Raw genomic sequence first — 22923 nt, forward strand, 5'->3', positions numbered from 1 at the left:
CACAGTTCTGACTTTATATCTCACAATTAGGAGAAATAGAAGAAAATTGTGAGATATAATATAATATATATTAGTCAGCAATTGCGTGAAAAAAGAAGTCACGCTTGTTTCCATCGTGGAGTAAAAGAAAAGGTAAAACAAAATTTTTATATAAGAAAAGTCAAAATTGTAAGATATATATACTTAATCACGGAAAAAGTCAGAATTGCGCGAAGTCGTACTCATCTTTTTTTTTTTTTTTTTTTTTTCGTGGCTTCAATACAAACGGGCCTGTTTTGACTCATTCTGCCTGGTCTGGTGGATGTGCTTTTTTTTTTTTTTTTTTCTTAAAGGGTGGGGGTCCAACTGGCATGTTTCCTTTGATCAGATATGAGAGGATCAGTTCACGCTGGGGTCTCTCCCGGCTGCATTCTTCCACCAACAAAGGGAAATGAAAGGGGGGCTTTTTTTCACAGCCGCTGGGTTTGCGGGGCTGTAATCACATGGCAATTACTCCTTCATGAAGGGCACCATTCATTTCGCCTTCACACCTATGGTTACCGGCACCAGGGTTCATATCACCAGCCACTTACTGATGGAATTCAGCTGCTTTTTGTACAATGTAGTCCTCCTTATGGATACGTCTACTTTCATCCGGCTACATTTGAAAACAGCGTTTTTGTTTCAAAGCGCTCTCCGTCCACACTAGCGTTTATCCAAAAGTTGCTCATCCACACTGAAATGTCTGAAACGGTTGGGTAAAACATAATAAAGTTTACTGAGATGATCCCAAAAGACCAGACATAATAAAGTTCACAAGCTATTCCTCTGGCACGACCATTTCATTAGCAAAATATCCCTCCATTCAATGGTACATCCAGGTCACACTTAAAATCGCTATTGCATGGTCTAAAACGCATTGTGAGTACATTTTCTGCCTCAGATGACTAAACAAGCGTCATGGTTTTCGAATACCTCTGTTTTCAAAGACAACACTACAATGCAAAAATGGCGTCTCAATGTGGACAGACGGCCAAAATGTAGAGAAAAAGATTAGTGATTAATTATCCATTTAAAAGAAGATTAATTATCCAGATTAATGTTGACGTAGCCTATACATCAAGTGGATGATGACATGGACATATTTGGTTTTTAGCCAACATATTTAATTTGAGCTGTAAGGACAGTACATGGAGATAAAACATGGTTTTGTAGTTTCCTGTGCCGGTTTTTGTAATGTGGGTTACTGTGCATGAGCATACATGGATGAAACCGAGGGTTGAATTGGCATACAATGCATTCATTGGTCTTTCAGTATGTTCTCCCCCTCCCTTTTCTGCCCATGCCATGCCAGCTTGCTGAAAGCACATTGTCTATGCCCTATATAATCCCATTGTTGTCGAGAAGCCCCCAAGACTTAGGCCACTTGGCATGGCGAGGCTTGGCCTGCTTTATTTGGGTTTATGTACAGTCCGAACTTGATGTGACAGACAGATTAACTTTACCCACAAATATCTCATCATAGTTAGCACCTAAATAAATAAACACTGTTGCATAAAGATGCTCATGTTTCAATGGTTACATTTATTAGGGTTGGTTTTGATCGTCAGCCACACTCCTACGTGGAAACTCAGTGATCTGTAGTGTCAAAGTGAGTGGAAGTGTTTTATTATAAATGATAGTCGGTGATGTTCAGCATTATGCAAATGAGCAGGGAGTTATGCCACAACTACCAATGGTAGTACAGACAGTGATGAGCACTGACAATTTTTTAAAATTATTTTTAATAAATGTATCTTATTGACTGGTACTCATAAATACAGAAAAATCATTATATAAAAATGTTTATTTCCTCTATTAATGAAAGTTTTTCCAAACAATTATAGAAATATATATATCAGATTTTAAAATTTAATATTTTTTATTATAATTATAATGTTTTGAAGCCTAAATTTACTTGTAGCATAAATTTATTTGACATTTTAATGTTTTTTTTTTGCCATTTTTTTTTAAATTAGGATAGGATAGTAGCTAGACAGGAAGTGAGGTGGGAGAGAGAGGGGGGACGGGATCAGGAAAGGTCCACGAGCCGGGACTCGAACTCAGGTCGCCCGAAGCACAACGGCGCTACATGTCAGCGCACTTGCCCACGAGTCTTTCGGCGCCAACAACATTTTAATGTTTTAACCACTTTTTTGTTTCATATTTTAATATTGACTCTTTTTTTGTTGCTATTTTTGTATTTATATTATTTATTTAAATTATATAAATATATATAAATATATAAATCTATCCCATTTGTTTAAAAAAAGTAATTTTAATAAATAAAAATATAAAAAAAGAATGTTAAAAAGTGGTTAAAACATTAAAATAAATATATGCTTTTTTTAGTATTGATATAGATAGTGAGGACAACATCAGTAAATGTTGCTTGCTGATTTCCAATTGGCTTTGCCCAGCCCACATGAGAATGTACGTCTCCGTCTTCCTTTATCCGTTTCTTAAAGCTTACATAGTCAGGAGAATAGAGAAGAAGAGCCCTGAGAGAGATGTTGTCAATAAAGAAGTCACTTCACTACAGGCCTCTTCAAAATGGTCACTTCCCACCCTCTCATTCTCATGTTTAATGCCTCACGTACTGGCAGTGCTGCAGGTAACACTCTGCACACACACAGTCATTGTGGGGTTTGGCCGTCCAGCCCGACTGTGGGCTCTTCACAGATGGCTGCAGGTAGCGTGACACGCTTGGCTGATAACCAAAGGACTTCAAAGCCCCAGACAGCCAGAACAGAGCTGGGAGAGTCTGCCCCATTTTTTGATGTGCGCCTGGAGGAGAGAGAAAGGGACACTGGCGCCCCGACAGACCAGAGCGCTCTTAAGAGCCGGAGACGAACGGCCCCATTGCCCCTTAATGAGCTCTGCTCGAAAACCCATCACGCTCACTCACAGGTCTTCTTTGTCAAGAAAGCTTGATCAGTAAAGGGTAGACTCTAGTCAACCAAGCAAAGCTCTGATTGGCAACTATTTTAAACTAATCTTGACTTCTAAGAGATCCATTTTCGCAGTTTTTTTTCTCTTTAATTGGAAGTTCTGTTTGAATTTGCAGCAAAGGGAAGGTTGTAAAAGAGTGTAAAATGCATAGTTCAACCAAAATATGAAAATTCTGTTATTTACTCAGCTTCATGTCATTCCAAACCTGTATGATTTTCTTTTTTATGTGGAACACATAAGAAGATATAAAATGTCTGTTTTTGTCCATGAAATAAGTCAGTGGGGTCATCCTGTAAATTCAGAATTTAGTCGTGTCATATTCATACATTGCTTTAATGCCATTTTAGCTTATGAAAATAATATTTTGGTTGACAAGAAACCAAATATTGAGACATTTTATATAGTAGCCTACTTTAGCAGAATCATTTATATACTGTTTAAAGGTTTGGTGTCAGAAAGATTTTAATAATGTTTTAGAAAGAATTTTTTTTTGTTTTGCTCATCAAGGCTGCATTTATTTGATCAGAAATACAGTAAAACTCTTTTTAAAGTGTAATTTATTCCTGTGAGGGCAAATTTTCTGCTTAATTATTCCAGTCTTCAGTGTCACATGATCCTTCAGAAATCATTCTAATATGCTGATTTGGTGCTCAAAAACATTTCTTCTTATTATCAATCAAACAGTTCTGTTTGATATATTTGTGAAAACGATATTTTTTGAGTAGAAAGTTCAAAAGAACAGCATTTTTTAGGAAATGGAAACCTTTTGCAACATTGTAAATGAGTTTATGCTCACTTTTGATCAATTTAAAATGTTCTTGCTGAATAAATGTATTATTTTTTGAACAGTATTGTAGATGTATTAACATGAACGTGTTTTTAACAGTAGAGTAAAAGTTGTTTTACAATAAAAAAAAGATGTAATCAGAAAAAAACCTTTTTACTCATCTTCGAGTTAGAGAGCATGAAAGATGCGCTCTGGGCCGCTGGTGCGTGATGTATATATGGATTTCACTCTATACACTCTCATTGACCGCACTCTGAACTGGCCTATCGTTCAACACACACTCGAGAGAGAGAGCAAAAGGGAGACTGATGATAGATGCGGTATCTTCCATGCTCTCTATCTTCTCCTCTGCTGGGGTGCATCTTGCAGGGCCGATATCTTGGAGGTTAATAATTGAAAGGTTGCTGGTGGGTTGATGGCCGGGTGTAGTTGTGCGTAGGCTGTAACCTTTGTGTGTGAGAGAGATGCCCTCCCCTTTTTTTTAAGATCAATGACACATGCGAGCCTGCCCTCCCCTCTTGTGTATCCCATGACCGGTCAGGGTAGATTGACGTTCCCAGAGCCTCTAGAAAACCTCAGTCTCCTTCCTCACTCTGTCTCCAACAAAGGCCAAACTCTGACCTTTTGCTATGAAAGCATGGCCTTTGTCGTTTCTGGGATCGTTGTTTTTACTTTGCAAACTTTATGACCGTGAACAAGAGTGCGAAGGAGAACGAGGTCGAGGTTTCTACGCAATGGATGGTAGCTGATACAACTGTGGATGAGCGTCAACACTGGGAGTCGTTCCCTTGTGGTCTCTGGATCCTGTTTATTTGAAGCTGGACACCTTCTTTCATGTGTTGTCTTTGGTGCCATGGACTGCCTGAATGATTGCAGGCTTCTCTCTTTGAGATGTACAACACCAGAATGTCTCAATCTGTGAATTCCTTTGGGACGGTGCTTCGGGGACGTTATAACCTCTAACTCGACTCAGAGACAAGACAAGCCCGTCAATAATGTATATGTCCCCTTTCTACTTTCAGTATGAATGTGAGTCACATGTTGTGGTGTGTGTGTGTATATAACAGAGCGCCTGTCACGTTTAAAGTAGGACCTTAAGGGGCCGGAACACTTTGAATTCAGCTTTGACATTAAAAAAGAAGACAAGAATGAGGAAACAGAATGTTGAGAAATGTTAGTTTGGAGACTTTTTCTTTTCATTTTTTATTTAACTTTTTTTGGCGCCATATATATTGGTGCCATATCAGTTATTGTCTGGTATTAGAAATTAAAGGGATACTTCACCTCTGGAAAGATGAATGTGTATTTAAAATAGGTCATTTATGTAGAAGAAATGTGAAGACATTTTTTAATTTGGAGCTTTCTAGACTGAGAAAAGCCAGAAAATGTATTTTTGGCTTATGTGGATGAAAGACAACAACTCCCAGAATGCACTTGCTTCGCTGCTCTAGGAGGCCATGCCTACCGGTTAGAGAGCGCAGTTGAAAACAACAAGGTTAGGCTACCAGTGAGTCTCCGTTACGAGTCTGCCTGGGATTTCGAGATCGCCATTCATCATGTTTACTGTGGCGAGCAGGACGAGGCTGACGGCCGCGGGAGAACGGCGCGAGGCCGGTGGCGTCATTACTGAGACGCGCCGGTCTCGTATCTCTCACGGAGGTGCGGAAATTTTCTTAGCAATGTTAAAACGCACATCAACCGATCACTCGTTTAGCGTTCATGTAAACACTACATTCAGATTCACCAATCGGAATGAATTCAGTTAGATTGAAACAAGAGGTGCGCATGTAAACAATGAATGGCGACTGCAGAACGCAAAAGCCGAATCCCGGACATTTTGGACAATCTCGACGGCCGGACAAGTCCGGGAAAAGGAGGATGGTAACCCCTACTACTCAGCTTTCTCCTACTACTCAGCTTTCTCCTACTACTCAGCTTTCTTCACAGAACAAGAGCCTGCAAGCTTAGCTTCCAAAGAAAGACGCCTGACTGTGTGTACATTATGTGAGTGAGATCCCACCCTCTATGGGCGGGCTGAACACATGCGGAACAGCCCCTACTACTGGCTGTAGTCTTTAACCTCTGGCCAGAAAATCCTCCGATGACGCAAAATGACGATTTTTGCGTCATCGGAGGATTTTTTCCAGACAAAAAAATACATAAATCTCTCCTCTCAGGGGGATATGAGGATGGAAAGCAGGGTAATTCGAAAATACTACAGGTTTTCTACTAATACAAAGCTTAATGCTAAATCCTGTAGTATCCCTTTAACATTTATTTTAATGTAGTGTGTAAATTTAAATAGTACATGCTCATTTGCCCTTTTTATACCTTTTAGATTATCTGTTCCATCATCTAATACTCAAAGTTTATCTTTAAAAACACTTTTAATTTAATAAATGCAATCTTTAGCAAATCTCAGAATCAATATCCATTGCTTAGTTATACTGTAAATGATAATGTTGTGATGCCTAAATCAACTTACGTGCTTACGTTTGTATTAGTTACAACAATCAACCTCACTTTTATCAGAATTTTAATATCAGAAAAAGTCTACATGAACGTTCTTTTTGTGTTCTGCTGAAGAAAGTCACAGGTTTGGAATGACATGAGGGTGAGTAAATGATGACTGAATGTTCATTTTTGGATGGACTATCCCTTTAAGGTGCGTGTTTGTGTGAGGGGCAGTTTGGCACTATGGCTTCAAATGTCTCATGTGGCTGACACTGTTAAGACCATGTGCCTGAACTCTTGCATTTGAGAGGGGAGGATACGTACATACACACACACACACACACACACTATAGTTCCATGCCGAAGAGAAAGCAGGGAGCGGGTGGGTTGAATGCTTATCACAGTCAGACACATGGACAGTGTATGTGTGTGTGTATGTGCTTGTCAGACCTTCACTGGTGTCAGCGCTGATCTGTTCCTACAGCACTGCTCCATGCCAGCCAGGCAGCTCTCAAAAAACAAACAAAAATGCTTTGGAAATCACTATATGGCTTGCCATTGGCTGCCGTGAAAACTGATCGGGTCTGACTGGTTCCTTAGCACTTCGGTATGATCTGATCCTGAGAGACTCCCCTGCTCAGATATGTTTTAATGTGTGTTTGAGAATCTCAGAAGGGAATGCCTCCATGTGTTTGCCCATGCATGAAACAAATGACACAGCCATATCCTCGGTAATGGATTCCACAGCACTACAGGGCCACCCAAATAATGTATGCAATGTGCAACACAAGGAAGATATGGCACAAAACATTCTTTATTGTGTGTTCTGTCTTTGTTGTTTGTTTCATTTCGTATTCCATGCATATTTTCAACAATGAAATGTGGGTTTCCTGGTCAGCTAATCGGTCTTACAGAACATTATATTTACATTTTAGAAGCTTTCCATCCATCCATCCATTCTCCAAACTGCTTATCATTTGTAGGGTCGTGGATATTGTACTTATCTGTGTCTGTCCAAACTTAAAAATATGTACGTGTGCTACTTTATATATGATTTTTTTTAGATGATGTTGGATTTACCCAAGATTAGTGTTGATCTATTTGAACGGTCATCTGGTTTTGTGTGACTGGTTTTCATCAGCCAAGGATCAGGTATTTAGGGGCTTTCTCATTTTTAGGCTCTTAGTTAATGGGCAGAGCATGTTGTTTGTTTGGATCTGACTAAGTACATTGTTCTTTTACAAGTTGAGTCACATGACTCTAATGAAGCTGTGAGTCAGAGAAGGTTCAGTCTCAAACGGTTGTTTAAATTGAATCAAGACACTTTCTTCAACCAAGTCATGGCCTATATCATGGTTCAAAAGATTTATACAACAGATAAAAAAAAAAAAAAAAAAACAATTAAAAAAGAGTTAATTAAGGATTTTTTGGTAGAAGTGTAATACTGAATTTGACTGATTTTAATACTTTTTTAAAGCTCCAATATGTAGGAATTTTGTAATAAAATTTCCAAAAATAACTTGCACAGTGTGATATATTTCCTCCAGTTGTGTATTTACAATATCTCAAAAGTCTCCAAAGATTTTTTATTTCAGAGAAATTCCGATTTTAAATAACTGGCCGTCCCGGAAAAGAAATGTCGCGCCTCAGTGACGCAATATCCCTTTTTTCCGGTGTGGACCATGTGATAGGATATTCCACCACACCGGATTTATTTTTTTATTATTATTTTTTTTTTTTACAACAACTTTGAGGTTTTTTTTCTTATCACAATAAACAATAAAGACGTCTGACAAAGAATAAAAAAAGAATAAAATAAAAAATATGACCCACCACGCTGGAATATCGCATGGTCAAATGCGGAAGTGGTGGTTATTGCGTTATTGCCATAGACTGTATGGTTATAGCTGTTATGGATCACGAACTCTTTGGCGAGTATTGAAGTGCCAACAAAACGAAAGCGTCCATATTCGGATACACTCAGACTGTGTGACAAACGGAGGAATAAAACCCAGATAAATATCGGCAGGCGTTTTCGAGATGGAGAGAGCTGCGCGTCAATCTTGGACTTGACCGAGACTCTGCTCTCGCGAGTGTATTGATAGACAGGTAAGACATGCAACTGTCAATAATAGCACTTATAAACAAAGTTATATTGCTCTTTGTACTTTGGTAAGGCTTTTTATCACGTGTGGTGACCGAGCTTATGGCAGTACAATTAAATACAATCGGATATGATGTTAAAAAAATATATTTAGTCATTACTTGCAAATGTTCGTTCAAATTTACTTTTAGATATTGGTTTGAACACGTTAAACAACACGGCATTAACCATAAAAACGTAAAACTGCACAACATTAACCAAACAAATCATTTGACAAATAGCTGTATGTTGTAACGGGATAATATAGCATAACATTTCACGTTCCTTGCAGTTCATTAATTATGATGAAATAAAATAATACGATCAGACAGGTAATACAAAAACGAATAAATTACCTCATCCATGATCATGATTCATTAATTCCATGTAGATATATCGCTAGATGGTGAAAACGCATTAAAAACGACATCTCCCATCGTCACCTCCTTCATAGCGTCATCAAGCTTCGCCTTTGTTATTGTTGAAACTGCGCCCTCTTGTGGTCAAATATCAAAGTCGCATACTGGAGCTTTAAATGATTTTAGAAATAGATGAGGAGAAGAATAGAGGACAAAAAGTTGGGGACAACGCAGAGAGGTTCAGAACAGAGAGGAAGTCTGTCAAATGTACTCTTAACGAGTAATGAAAATGATATTAAGAGATGCAATTAAAAAATAATGCTATTATGATGTATGCCTTAACTGAATGATTGTTAAAAATAAATATATATGGGGGAAATCAATAAATATGCGTGTTTATTCAGCTCTTTTGAAGGTAATTAAAGAAAAACATGTACAAAATTCTCTGGCTTTTATCATTTGTATTAGCTTTTGTAGAAAGGTCATAAAGGCAATATAAAATTATGGCCCATGTATAAACTCATTCATCATCTTTTAGCTAAACCTAATTAATTTGCCTAGTCAGACTCTGATGGAGTCACGGATTACATTATTTTAAAACGTATTGTTGTTCACTGTGTGTATACGTGTTCCTGTTTTGTTCTTTTGTTCTGTCCAGGACTGTAATTTCATTCTTGCCTCCCCAGAAAATGTCAACCCATTCAGTAATCAGATTACTCATAGTTTATGGCTTTTGCCGAGGTATTAATATGTTGTATATGTTGTTCACTTATCACTACCGTCAGTGGCTGGCAGGACTCCAGGCTTTGTTTATGGAGCTCTCAGCACCGCTGGTCTACAGAACATCATTTGTGACTCAAAGTCAACATGAAACGGCAACTTCGCAAACCATTTAACTTCTGTAATGTGACATATGATGAATGAAAAAAAATAACTTTATTCATATCCATCCATGATATGTGGTTAAAAAAGAAACAAGAGGGCTTGGTAACACTATATTTTACAGTGTCCTTGTTGCAAGTTATTACTATATTAATAACTGTAAATTATGTAATGAATAATTGACGATGGGCTATTGAATTATTAGAAAAATAATGCACACCTTAGGTGGTAATGCGGTCACGAAGCAAAGCGGAGCTGTTCCACCTCGGGTGTGCATTATTTTTCAATAATTCATCTGCCCGGAGAAAATTATTCTGCCTACTACGGTAACCACACCTCAAGACATTGTTCAGATGATGTATTTTTAAGATGTTTGTCAGGTTTTTGTCCCTAAAATGCTCTTTTGTGTAGGACTAATTACTTGCGCATCTAATCCCACGCCATTTTTGAGAGAGAGAGAGAGAGAGAGAGAGAGAGAGAATCTGAATCTGTGCGTTTCTCAACAGTGTTCGGCACCAGCGTCTCTACTAATAGTGAAATTGTACGTTTAACTGCTCCAAGAACAGCGCTGTTATTACCTCGTTGGTCAGGAATGTCTTGTAGATTTTAAATTGTTAATCTATTTTACTGATAAACTCGTCAAAGCAGAGCTGACAACGCGTTTATGTTTGAGTGTGTGTTTGTACAGTATGTGAAAAATTGCGCACCTTAGAATGTTCATCAACCAATCAGATTCAAGCATTCAACAGCCCCGTAGTATAAGCATAATTACAGGCAACTAACCTTAAACCAAACCCTAATCCTAACCTCACACATTTAGTTAATTGATACTCAGTACTTAAATGTATAATTACACTGCAACAATGACACCTTAAAATAAAGTGTAACCGAGGGCTTGAAAAGAAAAGTTATTAGTCTTTTCTTTTCAGTGGAATTACATGTACTAGTTACTAATAAGACCAGGAATGTAGGGTAGTAAATAGCAAGTAAATTGGGTCACTTTTGAGTGAATTAAATGGGACATATTCTACACTATTGTACCATTATTTATCCCCCCCACCAAAACGTGAGAATTTTCCACCCTCTCTATATGCGCCTTAAGATTAAACAGTCTGTGCCTTTAAGACTTCTATCTGTAAATGACCTCAGTTATGATTGTCTAACCTTTATGTACCAGCATATGGTGGTCCAAGTTGCTATATACTGAATGTCTGTTGATATGTAAACATAGATGGTCATATGATGAGGTACTGAAGGTTACATTAAGGTGCCTCTATTATTATTATTATTAGCTTTAATGTAGTGTGTAATATAGCTGTTGGTGAATATAAAAGGTCGGCAAGGTTTCAAAAATCAAAGTGTACGACAAATGGAGTTATTGTTGTAACAAATGTGTGTAATGCCAGCCAATGATCTTCATTGGCTTCCCTCGCGAACAACGTCTACTTTGACCCGCTGAAAGAATTGGGCTTGTGTTGTCGACATGTCGAGAAAACGTTGTTTTCTGTGCTGCGAAAGCAAATCCACTTTGCATGCTCTTCCAAAGCATGAGGACATCGGCTGGAATTGATACAGTAAAGCCTACGCCATTGTTACTGTTTGTATCACTGTGTATACAAGTTTTGAGAAAGATCCGGAGCCGAAATTAGGATATGTTAATGTTCATTTTATTTCTGACATGTGCTGTTAGCGGTAGACCAATCACAGCAGACTGGGCCATCTGACCAATCAGAGCAGAGAAGGTATTTTAGAAAGAAGGGGGTTAGAGAGACCGAATCCTTTATTAAACGTTTCAGACACAGTGAGAAAAGATGCATATTGTAGGTTACCACCAAAATAAAATTAGGAACCTTTTAAAAAAGCTTAATTGGGGCACATTAATATGACTGTGAATGAATCGTTTTGAATCTTAAGCTATGGTCTGAGCAGACTGGAATAGGTGTTTTGTGAGTATGTAATCCTGTTTTCCATGATATGTCCCCTTTAAGAGTTTAAGTGCCTTCCCATCATTCCATACAAGTTGCCGTAGGGTTGTAGAGGTCGGCCACACACACACATACGCACACTCCCTGGACTGTGATGTATGTGCCGGAAGAAGCAGTCATAATGTATCCTGAAGAACTCGCCTGTGAGGACTTTGGCGTATTAGCCGTGTCTGTTTATCTCTGTGGTATTCTCCAGAACCGTCATTTGTGTTAAGATTATACTTGATGGAAAACACAAACTGAACCAGCGAAATGACAGATGTTCAGAATTCCAGAAAATCACACAGTGTTAAAGTAACACTAAAGAGGAAATGCTTTCATGAACTGCTGCTTTTTGTTTAAGGAACGCATGCGAATGCATTCGTATTTCACGTTGATAACGCTTTTGTTCAAATTAAGCTTCTTTTGTTAATTCCCAGGTTGCTTTTAACTTGTTTTGTGGTTGAGAACAGTTGTTTTGTCAGGGTATAGAATCACTTTAGTCAATGGGCGTCACATTTATACGTGCTTCAGCGCCACAGCTGCAGGATGTGCTCTGCCTGTGCGTGTGTTGTCTGCACTATGTGCCTGAATCTTGTTTCATCTGTACCTGGCTTGGCTCTGTGGTTAGACTCTGCCCTGTTACTCAGGTCTTGTTCTTTTGAAGTGCAGCAAAAACCTGCAAAACATACATTCGCAGGAACACACACACACACCGCAACAGACAATGACATGGTTTGTTGTTGTACCCAAAGAGTTCCAAATAAATAAAACAAACCTTTAATCAACATACTTAATGCATGATAAATTCACCGTATCAATGTTTTATTAATGGTGCTGGTAAGTGCTAGTGGGTGGCTGGCTGCAGGAGTGTATCGATACTGTTACTGTAATGGTCTGATAACAGGGTTGTACAAATTGCTTCTTATCGTGAACTTGTTCTTAAATGGGTGTCGTCTTAGTTTTAACGCTCTGGAAGAAGAGACTGAGTTAGTCAGCTGGTCCTGAAACATGAAAGTGGTGAGCCGTCCACGACACTTCAAAAAGAGTTTTTGAGCCTGATGCTAATAATTTAGTAGGGGAGTTCTCACTATTATATTAGTAGATATAGTATTTTATTTATTATATATTATTTAATTTGTAGTTTTATTTTTTTACTTTTATAATATTTATTATTATTATTATTATTATTAGTTAGTAGTTATAGTAGTAGCAGCAGTAGTGGTATTTATAAAGTGCTGTCAATCGATTAAAACAATTAACAAAAACTAATTAATCGCACATTTTCTGTAATTTATCGCGATTAATCACTCCTAACATTACATTTTTATTATCTTTTATTTTTAATTATTTATTATTGGTTCTTTTATTTGTTAATTATTCTATTTATTTATACATTTATGTATTTTTTTTATTAATTATGTTTCATTGACTATTATTATTATTAGTAGATGTAGTAAGTATATTTGTTATATATTATTTATTTTTATTCATTGTTTTACTACCTGTAAAAGATAACCATTGATTTGTATTACTATTATTATTAGTAGTATTTAATGTATTATTACATTTTTATTTATATTTTCTATTATTTATATTTTTGTGTTTTACTCTGACATTATTTTTATTATTATTAGTAGTAGTAGTATTTAATTTATTTATTCAAATTGTTTTATTTATTCTGTTTATATTTGTATTTATTATATTTGTATTAACTGTTATGCTTTACTACACGTAGTAGTATTTTAATTCATTATTTTATTATATATTTTTATTTATTAATTTTTATTTATTTAAATGTGTTAACCTGTAAGTTTTACTGACTTAAATCTACATCTAAATATAAACTTGTTGCTGTGCAAGAATATGTGCATTTTCATAAGGGCTCCCTTAAGGTTTCCCTGAAGAAGCTGCGTAGTTATCTCGCAAACTCCCATGATGCTCTCTCCATATGTCATCTATAACCTCTTCTAAACATATGGCTTCCTCTATTCTCACACACAGCCTTAATAAGCAGTCACTAACAGGCTGGTTGGAGAGGTCATAAAGCCTGTGTGTGACAGTGTGTGTTATTTGTTTGTCTTTCTCGGAGGCCGTCAGAACACATGTCAATGGCTTTAGCTGCTCTCAGCCCCAGCTGCTCTAGTTGTCCTGCTCACTAACAAAGCCATCCTGACTAAATAGCACACAAACACCCCACTAATGGGTCAAGTTAGGGCGTACTGTGCACGTGTGCGTCTATGTCCCACTTCTTTCCGCACGATCCATATCCATTTCACCCATTGCTCAGAGGTTGCTCTGTCATAGCTCAGGATTCCTGGAGGTCTCAGATGTTTCTCTTAAAATTTTGTGCCTAAATCTGCCTATCCTTCTGTCCGTCTGACTATTGATCTATCATTATATCGCTCTCTCTTTATACTTCTGTTAGTTTTAGCAATCGTTCTACATATCTGTTGTTCTAGCAATCTACCATTCTAACAAAACTTAAACTCAAATTAAAACTGAATTTAAAAAAGTGAGATTACAAGGGTCTTTTTCTTAATAAAAATCTCTTGAGACGTTGCAAAAAGTCTCAGTTTTGTCTCAATGCTGTCTTTGACGGATATAAAAGAGATCAGATTTTGTTTCCAAACGGGCAGGTCTGCGCCAAGCGTAAGCGAGCAGCTTGCGTCTGCATGCACATATTTATCTGATTCACGAACACCATAATAGAGCTCAGCTAGTAAAACATTAGCGCTAAGTGGTAATGCTTTATTTATGTTGTGCTCGTGTGTGTCTGTAGCTGCCTCTCTGTTTCATTCCATAAATAGGTTTAGATGTGATGGCTAAATGAGGACTGGGTGGTCAATATCCTGCAGCATATGCTGTTTGTGAGCGTCTCTTTCTCTATCTGCCTCTCCCTCTGGAGATCTTGTGGTTGGAGGAGATGAGCAAGACCAGAGAGCTCCACATTCAGGCTGAGAAATAAACAGCCTAAGCAATGCTCCTGTGAGCGGTGTGTCTCGTTTCCTGCTGGCACTCTTCCTATCTTCACACACTGCACGAAATCTGCGCTCCCAGCCTCTCAGAGCTCTCTGAAGTGCGCTGGCCCTGCTCTGCTCTGGAGGTGAGAGATACACCGTGTTATGAATCGAGACAATAGCCAGAGGTTTCCTGCTCTCACTCTCTGTGGAACTACAGGGTTTTATTAGACGATGTTTGAGAGAGGAAGGAGTGGATGCTAGTTAGATTTGGGAGGAAGGAGATATTTTAGATATAGATATGTTTCATTATTCTTTTATTGTTATAAAAATGTAAAATATTGTTTTGAATTATTATGAGTGATTAATGTTGTTGTGCGTACAGTTATTTTTCATCTCAGGAAAGCACAAAAAAACAATGCCTGAGGACAGGAGAGGAAAGAAAGAAGTGATGTGCAGGGGGAGGTCAGCAGAGAGATTGTTTGATTGCGAGAGCGTCGGGAGACGGCAGAAGGGATTGAGTGGCAAAATAAATGGAGGATTGGAGAGCTTGAAAAGATCAGTACAGACCTGGAGAAACATGATACTAGGAGAGCTTAAAATTGAGTGGATATCATAGAAAGGCAGGTAGCAAAGGACTTGGAAACATGTAAGAAACATGTTTTTTGAAGACATGCAAGAAAAGCAGAAAATATGATAGGCTTCCTGTGCTTCCTCCCCCCTGATGGTATGCTACAGTGGGCATCGCTCGGAGCCACAGGGGATAATGCTTTGTCTAGACAAGCGGAGGTCAATTCATTAACCACTGATTTCTTCCCTGGACATTTTTTCCAAATGCCTGGATCGCACAGAGACAAAGCAAACCTCTGTAGGACATGGTCCTTTGTTTGCATTTAACCCTTAGGCCTGAAAGCAGACAGATTTTACATGTTTATACATGTATATGTATATATATATATATTTTTTTTGCATTTTCTTAATCCTATTTCCGTAAAAGAGTTAACAAGCTTAAAGTTTGGACTGTTGCCTGTATTTAATCCTTGATCTACTCATTCCTTCAAAGAAAAAAGTAGATTATCCAACCTTGGACAAACGGAGTAATAGTTCATCCTGTTATAAACTGTCCATTAGCATTTTAACACGCTGCTTGTGTAGAGCAGATGAATAACCCTTTGGTATGCTCGGTGGCAGTGCATTAAACCGGCCTGCTCTGTGTGAGGTATATGCTGAAAGCTGACTGGCACTACGGAAAGCATTCCAGCATTGTAAATATGAAACAATGGACCAGACCGGTTGTATTCACACTGCAGAGTTCAGAAATTCATGTAAACTTTACCCGTTGAGTTTTTCTATATCAGTTCATAAACATCATTGTCAGGATGGTAGTCGTCTTTCGGCTGTAAACGCTTGAACTGGTCTCGCATTGACAGCTGCAGAGTTACTGAAGTTGAATGGGAATAAATGCATTGTTGTTTGAAGAAAGCATTCTGACCATTTGAACTCTTGAAATGAAATGACTGCAGAGTGAGTTACAACATGTCTGTGTTCAAAACTGGGTGGTGCAAAACATTGGTGAATCCATCCATCCATTTGTCAGTCCGTCCGTCATTCTGTTGTTCTATCGTTCCATCTATATTCTACTCTATTGTATCTATTGTTCTACTCAAACTTGTTTTTTTAAAACCTTTTTTCCAAAACTTTGGAATCTTGACAAACTTTGCTTTTATTGTTTAATTTCCATTCATCATAATTCTACTGAATTGGAATTGAAAAGGCATTCTAAATTCAGTTCTCAATAGCACACGGCCTTGGTACAAAGTCAGGTTAGGATTTAGACGTCCAGTTTGGTTCCTACCATGTGACATGTCCAGAGTATAGCATGGCGAGACATAGATTTTAAGGTACTATGTAGGGCCGGATTGGATTAAATCGGCAAAAACAAACACGATGAGCCGTGATGAATTAGTAGAGCTGCGGGGTTTAGTAATCTGAACGTGTCGGATGCCCGCGAGACTAGATTACCACTCATGTCTGACGCAAAGGATTCCTGGTTTGTTCCATCTGTGGGGCATTTATTACTTTCCGAACTCCGTCCCCTCCTCTGACAAACACACATAACACACAGAGCCACTGACCATGAACAAATTATTTTTACGTAAAGACCTGGCAAAGAAAAGCGTAATCCAAGGAGTGACATCTGGCCTAGATTATGGGATTAACATAGGGCCCTTGCTCCTAATAGCAATAGCGGATGTTCTTCATTACTTGCTCCATCAACAAATTGCCAGTGAGGTCCTATTTATTTTCAATTTAAATTACAAAGTTAATATACTTTACATCATATTGTAGTCTATATAGGTTCTGTGGTAAATAGATTATATATTTGGTATATTCAATATATTTGATATATGAAATGCAAAGATTATAGGATCTGCAGTCCAGGCTGTTTTGGTTGAAGCTATAGATTATGGATAGTGCATTATGTAATATAGGTTAGAAGGGATTTATGGTATAAAAGCTATGGATTGTGTAGGATATACGGTGTATATGCAGTATGGACTGTATGGTCAGTGTTTAATCAACTTTTAAAGCCCAAGAATCCCTGGGCTTTAAAGCTAAAGCCAGATGACTATTGAAAATATTCAATGGCACTGTCAAATGTAAAAGGTAATGTAGAAGGAGGAAAGGTGGTTCGAAGAGTAAAAGAAAGTAATTTTGAAACTGTAACTGTAAAGAATTATAACAATAATGAAGTGTTCATGTAAAGTTTCCTGTGCATGTTTCCTGTCTTGGGAATTTTCTTGCGTCAAGGAATTTCTCAAACCAAATGAGATTCATTATCTGCTTGTAAGATGAGACCGCAAAGGAAAAAGTAATTATTCTTATAGATATTCATTTTGTATGGAAACATCATTGGAGATCCATTGTATATTTAACATTCTTTGCGGAGAGGGATAGAGATATTCTAGATAGCTTTGGTTGTGCTGTCAAGATTTGTGAAAAATGTTACTAACCCTCATGTCATTCGAAACCTTTTTGCTGTTGTTTTTTTCCATGGAACATAGTTTTTACAATGACATTACATAGTAAACACGACTATGGTCTAAAAAGGTAAAAAAGTATAATTTAAGCAGACAGACTGAATATAAGATGACAGTCCCTTTGAACTGTTCCATTAAGTTGTTAATTGCTGAAAATCTGCCTCTTTAAAATAATCTTTTTGTGCATTTCAGTAGCAGTTTAGGTGTGAACTGATATACATATGTGGCGTGAAATGCGCACTGAAGGAACCTTTTTATTTCCTAGTGCGCTAATTCATGCCACTTTGTAGATTCTGTAAATAGTGCATTACAGCGTGCTCTGCATGTAATCCTCTCTCGAATGTAATCATTATTTTAGCACTACAAACAGCGCCGTTCATGAGGGCTATTTCTGGACCGTTGTTTGCTTGGAGAAGCGTCGTCTGTTCTGAAGCTCAGAGAGTTCCCAGAAGCCCAAATCCCGCTCTGTTCTGCTTATGTTGTTTTGTTTTGAGGATCTGATGTTGAGATGTTATTCAGATGTTTCAGGTTCAGGTGCTTTTTCTTTTTCAAATGCCTCTGGAAAAGTGATGTGCATCTCCCTGAGGTAAATGGTGCAATGTGTTGCACGCATGTTTTTTTTTTGGGGGGGGGGGGGGGGGGGGGAGGAAATTGCAATCATTCTTTGAGACTCATGCAAATGGCCCTGGGTTTGACATGGTCTCTGCCTTTTTGGTGGTCCTTACATAGCATATTGCTATTACAGAAATCCTAGTGGGCCAGTAAAGAATCAATATTTTCATCTCATACATTAATATAGCAGTTTGGGCCAATTCACTTCAGATTTGCACTGTCTCTTTAGTGAATGAATAGTAAGGTTCATGTTTTTTTTTTTAATTATACATTTCTACAGACTAAACCAAACCTAAATGAAAACATTTAGCATTTTTGTATTTAAGTCACCAAAACGATATTTTGTCAGATTTAACTTCTGTAAACATCTTTTCATCAAATTTGTCAAGGACAAGGTTATTCAAAAAAAAAAAAAGAAGAAAAAAAGACTACATTTGCAACAGGAGCAATTAAACCATGAATGCTATTGGAAAATACACATTTCAAGATTTTTTTTTCTCACCATGTGGATTCATTTTATGCAAAATGTCCATAAATGTATACAGTTGAATCAGTCCAGGTGCTGCCCTGAAGCTGACTCTATCAACTTTAGTTTCAAGTCTGAACACTGCTGAGCAATCAGAGCGAGTGTGCAAGGTATTTGTACAACGGCTATTTTATAAGTTAGCATCTGGACTCTGACTCTATTAAACTGGCCTGCCGTGACCTGTAGGATTTTTATTTAAAGCTTATGCTCGAGTTTCAATCCACGTTTCACATTCCCTCTCTCTCTCTCTCGTTATTCAGGTATGGCCTCGCAAGTGCAAGTCTTCTCCCCTCACACTCTCCAGTCAAGTGCCTTCTTTAGCGTGAAGAAACTGAAGGTGGAGCAGAGTTGCAACTGGGATATGACAGGGTACGGCACGCACAGCAAGGTCTACAGTCAGAACAGCAAGCAGAGTGTCTCAGTCGCACCAGTGGGCATCAACGCCGCCAGTCTCCAGGTCTCCAACTCTTCCTTGTCCTACGAACAGGCCCTCCTCTTCCCGGCCGGCTCGGGGCACATCGTGGTGGCCTCGGCCAGCAGCACATCTGGGGCGGCTGGTCAACTGTTGGGCAGCACCGGTAGTAGTGGAAGCAGCAGCGGAGGCCACAATCTGACGCGCCGCAGCACCGTCAGTCTGCTGGACACGTACCAGCGATGCGGGCTTAAGCGGAAAAGCGAGGAGCTGGACAACAACGGCAGCGGGAGCAGCGTGCACGTTGTTGAAGAGCAGCAGCCGCCCGCAACCATGATCCAGAACAACACGCAAAGCGGGGCCACCGTCGCGACGGCGACTGCCTCCACCACAGCAACGTCCAAGAACAGCGGCGCCAACAGCGAGGGCGACTACCAGCTCTTGCAGCATGAGGTGCTTTGCTCCATGACCAACACCTACGAGGTGCTGGAGTTCCTGGGTCGAGGGACGTTCGGGCAGGTGGTGAAGTGCTGGAAACGCGGCACCAGCGAGATCGTGGCCATCAAGATCCTCAAGAACCATCCCTCGTATGCGAGGCAGGGTCAGATCGAAGTGAGCATACTGGCTCGGCTGAGCACGGAGAGCGCGGATGACTACAACTTCGTTCGAGCGTACGAGTGCTTCCAGCACAAGAACCACACGTGCCTGGTCTTCGAGATGTTGGAGCAGAACCTGTACGACTTCCTTAAGCAGAACAAGTTCAGTCCGTTGCCGCTCAAGTACATCCGACCGATCCTGCAGCAGGTGGCCACTGCCCTCATGAAGCTCAAGAGCCTGGGACTGATCCACGCCGACTTGAAACCTGAGAACATCATGCTTGTTGACCCAGCCCGCCAACCCTACAGAGTCAAGGTCATCGACTTTGGCTCTGCTAGTCACGTCTCCAAAGCGGTGTGCTCTACCTACCTGCAGTCTAGATACTATAGGTAAGGCGCTAATGTTGTCATGCTCTTGCTGATGTCTGTGCGAGCAGGGTGCGCGGATGGCGTATGGAAATACATATGCTGACAGGCAGGTAGGACATGGTATTCGGACCGAATGCAATGATTGGATGAGCATTTTTGGTCCTGAGACTTACACAGATGATACATGTACATTTTTAAATATTTAGACCACTTCTATTATTGACTGCTATCAGGATGTGAAGAGAGTTTCAACCAGAATAACAAATTATGAAAAAAATTGCCTACCGTTAACCGCATCCGCCATTTTGAAATTGTTCTTTGACCCGGATTTGACTACTGTAAATAATTTGACTTTTTGACTCGTTTTCCAGTAAAACAAGAAAAGTTTACTTGAGAAGCAACACAAGGTATTAGGTCAGATTTACCAAACAGGGCAAATTAGCGTGACACTGCAACCACTTAAAGTGATATTTCACCCCAAAATGAAAATTTTGTCACCATTTACTCACCCTCAAGTTGTTCCAAACCTGTATGAGTTTTTTTCTTCTGTTCAACACAAAAGATGATACTTTAAAGAATGTTGGTAATCAAACAGTTGATGGTAGCCATTGACTTCCATAGTAGGAAAGAAAATACTATGGAAGTCAATGGCTACCATCAACTGTCTGGTTACCAACATTCTTTAAAATATAATCTTTTGTCTGGCGGATGTTTAACCATGCAGAACAACCTTTTTGGTACTGATATCACTCAAAGTGTCATGTCTCACAGTTTTCCATAATTTTTCTATTTGCCTTTTTAAATCGTTTGGCTCTCGTGGCCTTATAACAATACCAACGAGTCAACTTGCACAGCAAAAAAATCCTATTCTTAATAAGTTTTTGTCTTCTTTTCCAGTTATCTAACAGTGAAATGTACTTGAGAAGCAGCACTGCATAAGATACCAAGACATGTTTTCAGAGAATGTATCTTTAATACAAGTGTATTTCATCTTACTACTGTTTTTAAGCATATGAAAACACACTTATATTCAAAATACAATCTGTGAAAATATCTTTAAAACATTTTAATATCTTATGCAGTGTTGCTTATTAAAGTACATAACGATAATTCATTTTTACAGTGTGTTGTATGTCATTCAGGTATTGTTCGCCTACTGTAACATGATATAGGCTATCCTATGACTTTGAACTTTTTGCATACTGTGTAGTAGGGAAGTGTGCATATTCCGTTTTCTCCTGGTGGTATGTTAAAAATCTCCAGAACTTCCTCAACACGTGCGTTTAGAGGGGGTCATAAAATCAATGGCTCACTGAGAACCTGATTCCTTATCTTGTTCTATGTGAAATAACACATGTTGAGTTCTGCTTTGACGATTAAAATAGTCCGTTTACTTTATGTTTTACAGCATGGTACAGCTTCATGGTGGCAGAACCTGGGAGATATTTTCAGCTGATTATTATTTATTATTTTATTATTATTTGCATCCATACTTTCCTCTTTTAGAGTTCCTTGTTCAAAAAAGCAGTATATTATGCTTTTGAATAAAAGAAATGCAGCATCAGGGTGACTGTAAACAGGAGGCCAGTTTCATTTCGGTTCACTTCCCTCCTCCCAACCCGAATCCAGTGCTCTCATCACTACTAACCAACTCCCTAGGGATGAAGAGATGGGGTCACCGTCAGTTCCCCGGCAATACTTCCCTGTAATCCACACCAGAGCGCCAACATCAGAAACAGATGCCTCACTTAAAAGCTGCTTATTTTTTTTTTCAGCCAACTCTTTCATTTACCTATAGCCTTGTTTGGGTTTCACGGGCCAGATTGAGCCGTTTTGTGTAGACTTAGACCTGGTTCACACAGAAGCTTGCTATGTTGGATTGCCTCTGGTAGGCCGACAGTAGGTTAGGTTAGGTGGATGACCAAACAGCCACCCTAAAAGAAATCAAACATACGGTAATGAGTCAGTCCAAGCGCTGCCAGATGTGTTACGTTTAGGATACCACCGGCATAGTTACTAAATGAGGGCAGATAGGCTATCGTTTGAGTTTTGCGAATGCTTTGATGCTTGTAAAGGCAACCGGCCACTTGGTCATGTTTGGGAAATTGCTGAAGTGTGTGGAAACTATCAACAATTGTGTTGACTGCTCCCTTCTTTTTTTCCCAGCTGTGCTGATGTAATCGGTTTGCACGTAGGGAAAGATCTGAGATCAAAATAGACCGAAAACAGCATGCTTTTGACTCAAGGTCACTGTAAATGAGAATTGAATTTTAGTTTGGTGGTGACGAACAGTTGTAGCAGGATGTACAAATAATCCGCATAAACTTTTTTTCAGACTCTTGAACACACCGTTTGTCCTTTGATCCTCATCAAGAAAACATCTTCTAAAGAATATGTCTATTTAGGGAAAGCATGTTCTTATAGAGTATATTTGCCCATGTGCATTAATTGAGTGTGTGTCAGTGATGAGTTAAATGTGAAGAGTGGTACGGGAGCTTAATTTTGTGTCCTCTTTCTTTGTGGGAGTTCACATACAAAATGATCCCCTAATTTCCTCCCAGCTAGAAGAGGGGGAAAATGCTGACTATGAACCAAGTCGCATCAGCCGTCAGCCTTGTACATCTGGAGTGAGAGAGAATAAAACATAGCAAGCACTATTAATATTGTGTATATTTAGTGTTAGGGATTTGTTCAAATCCTTAAGCCTTATGTAAAACTTTGGTGCATAACCATTTGATTTTATACAATTGACATTATTTTGAAATGATAATACACTGCAAAAAAACTTATTTTTGACTAGTATTTCTGCCTTATTTGTAAATTATCTAAAAAAAACATCTAAAAACAA

General features: G+C 38.7%; 1 protein-coding gene across 3 annotated transcripts in view; it reads left to right on the top strand.

The window, feature by feature from the left end:
• The window catches only part of hipk2 (homeodomain interacting protein kinase 2), a 102366-nt gene that overhangs the window by 6742 nt on the left and 72701 nt on the right, over window positions 1-22923 (top strand). For 2 of the 3 annotated variants that reach the window (XM_081373195.1, XM_081373197.1), the window contains exon 2: window positions 18959-20096. In XM_081373195.1, the coding sequence (XP_081229321.1) occupies window positions 18959-20096 (1138 nt within the window). Of the gene's footprint in view, window positions 1-14476; window positions 14666-18958; window positions 20097-22923 lie in introns of those variants that run through there. The other variant, XM_081373196.1, reaches the window with a different exon arrangement.

The sequence above is a fragment of the Scardinius erythrophthalmus genome, assembly GCF_964197995.2.
Source record: "Scardinius erythrophthalmus genome assembly, chromosome: 8".
Lineage (NCBI taxonomy): Eukaryota > Metazoa > Chordata > Actinopteri > Cypriniformes > Leuciscidae > Scardinius > Scardinius erythrophthalmus.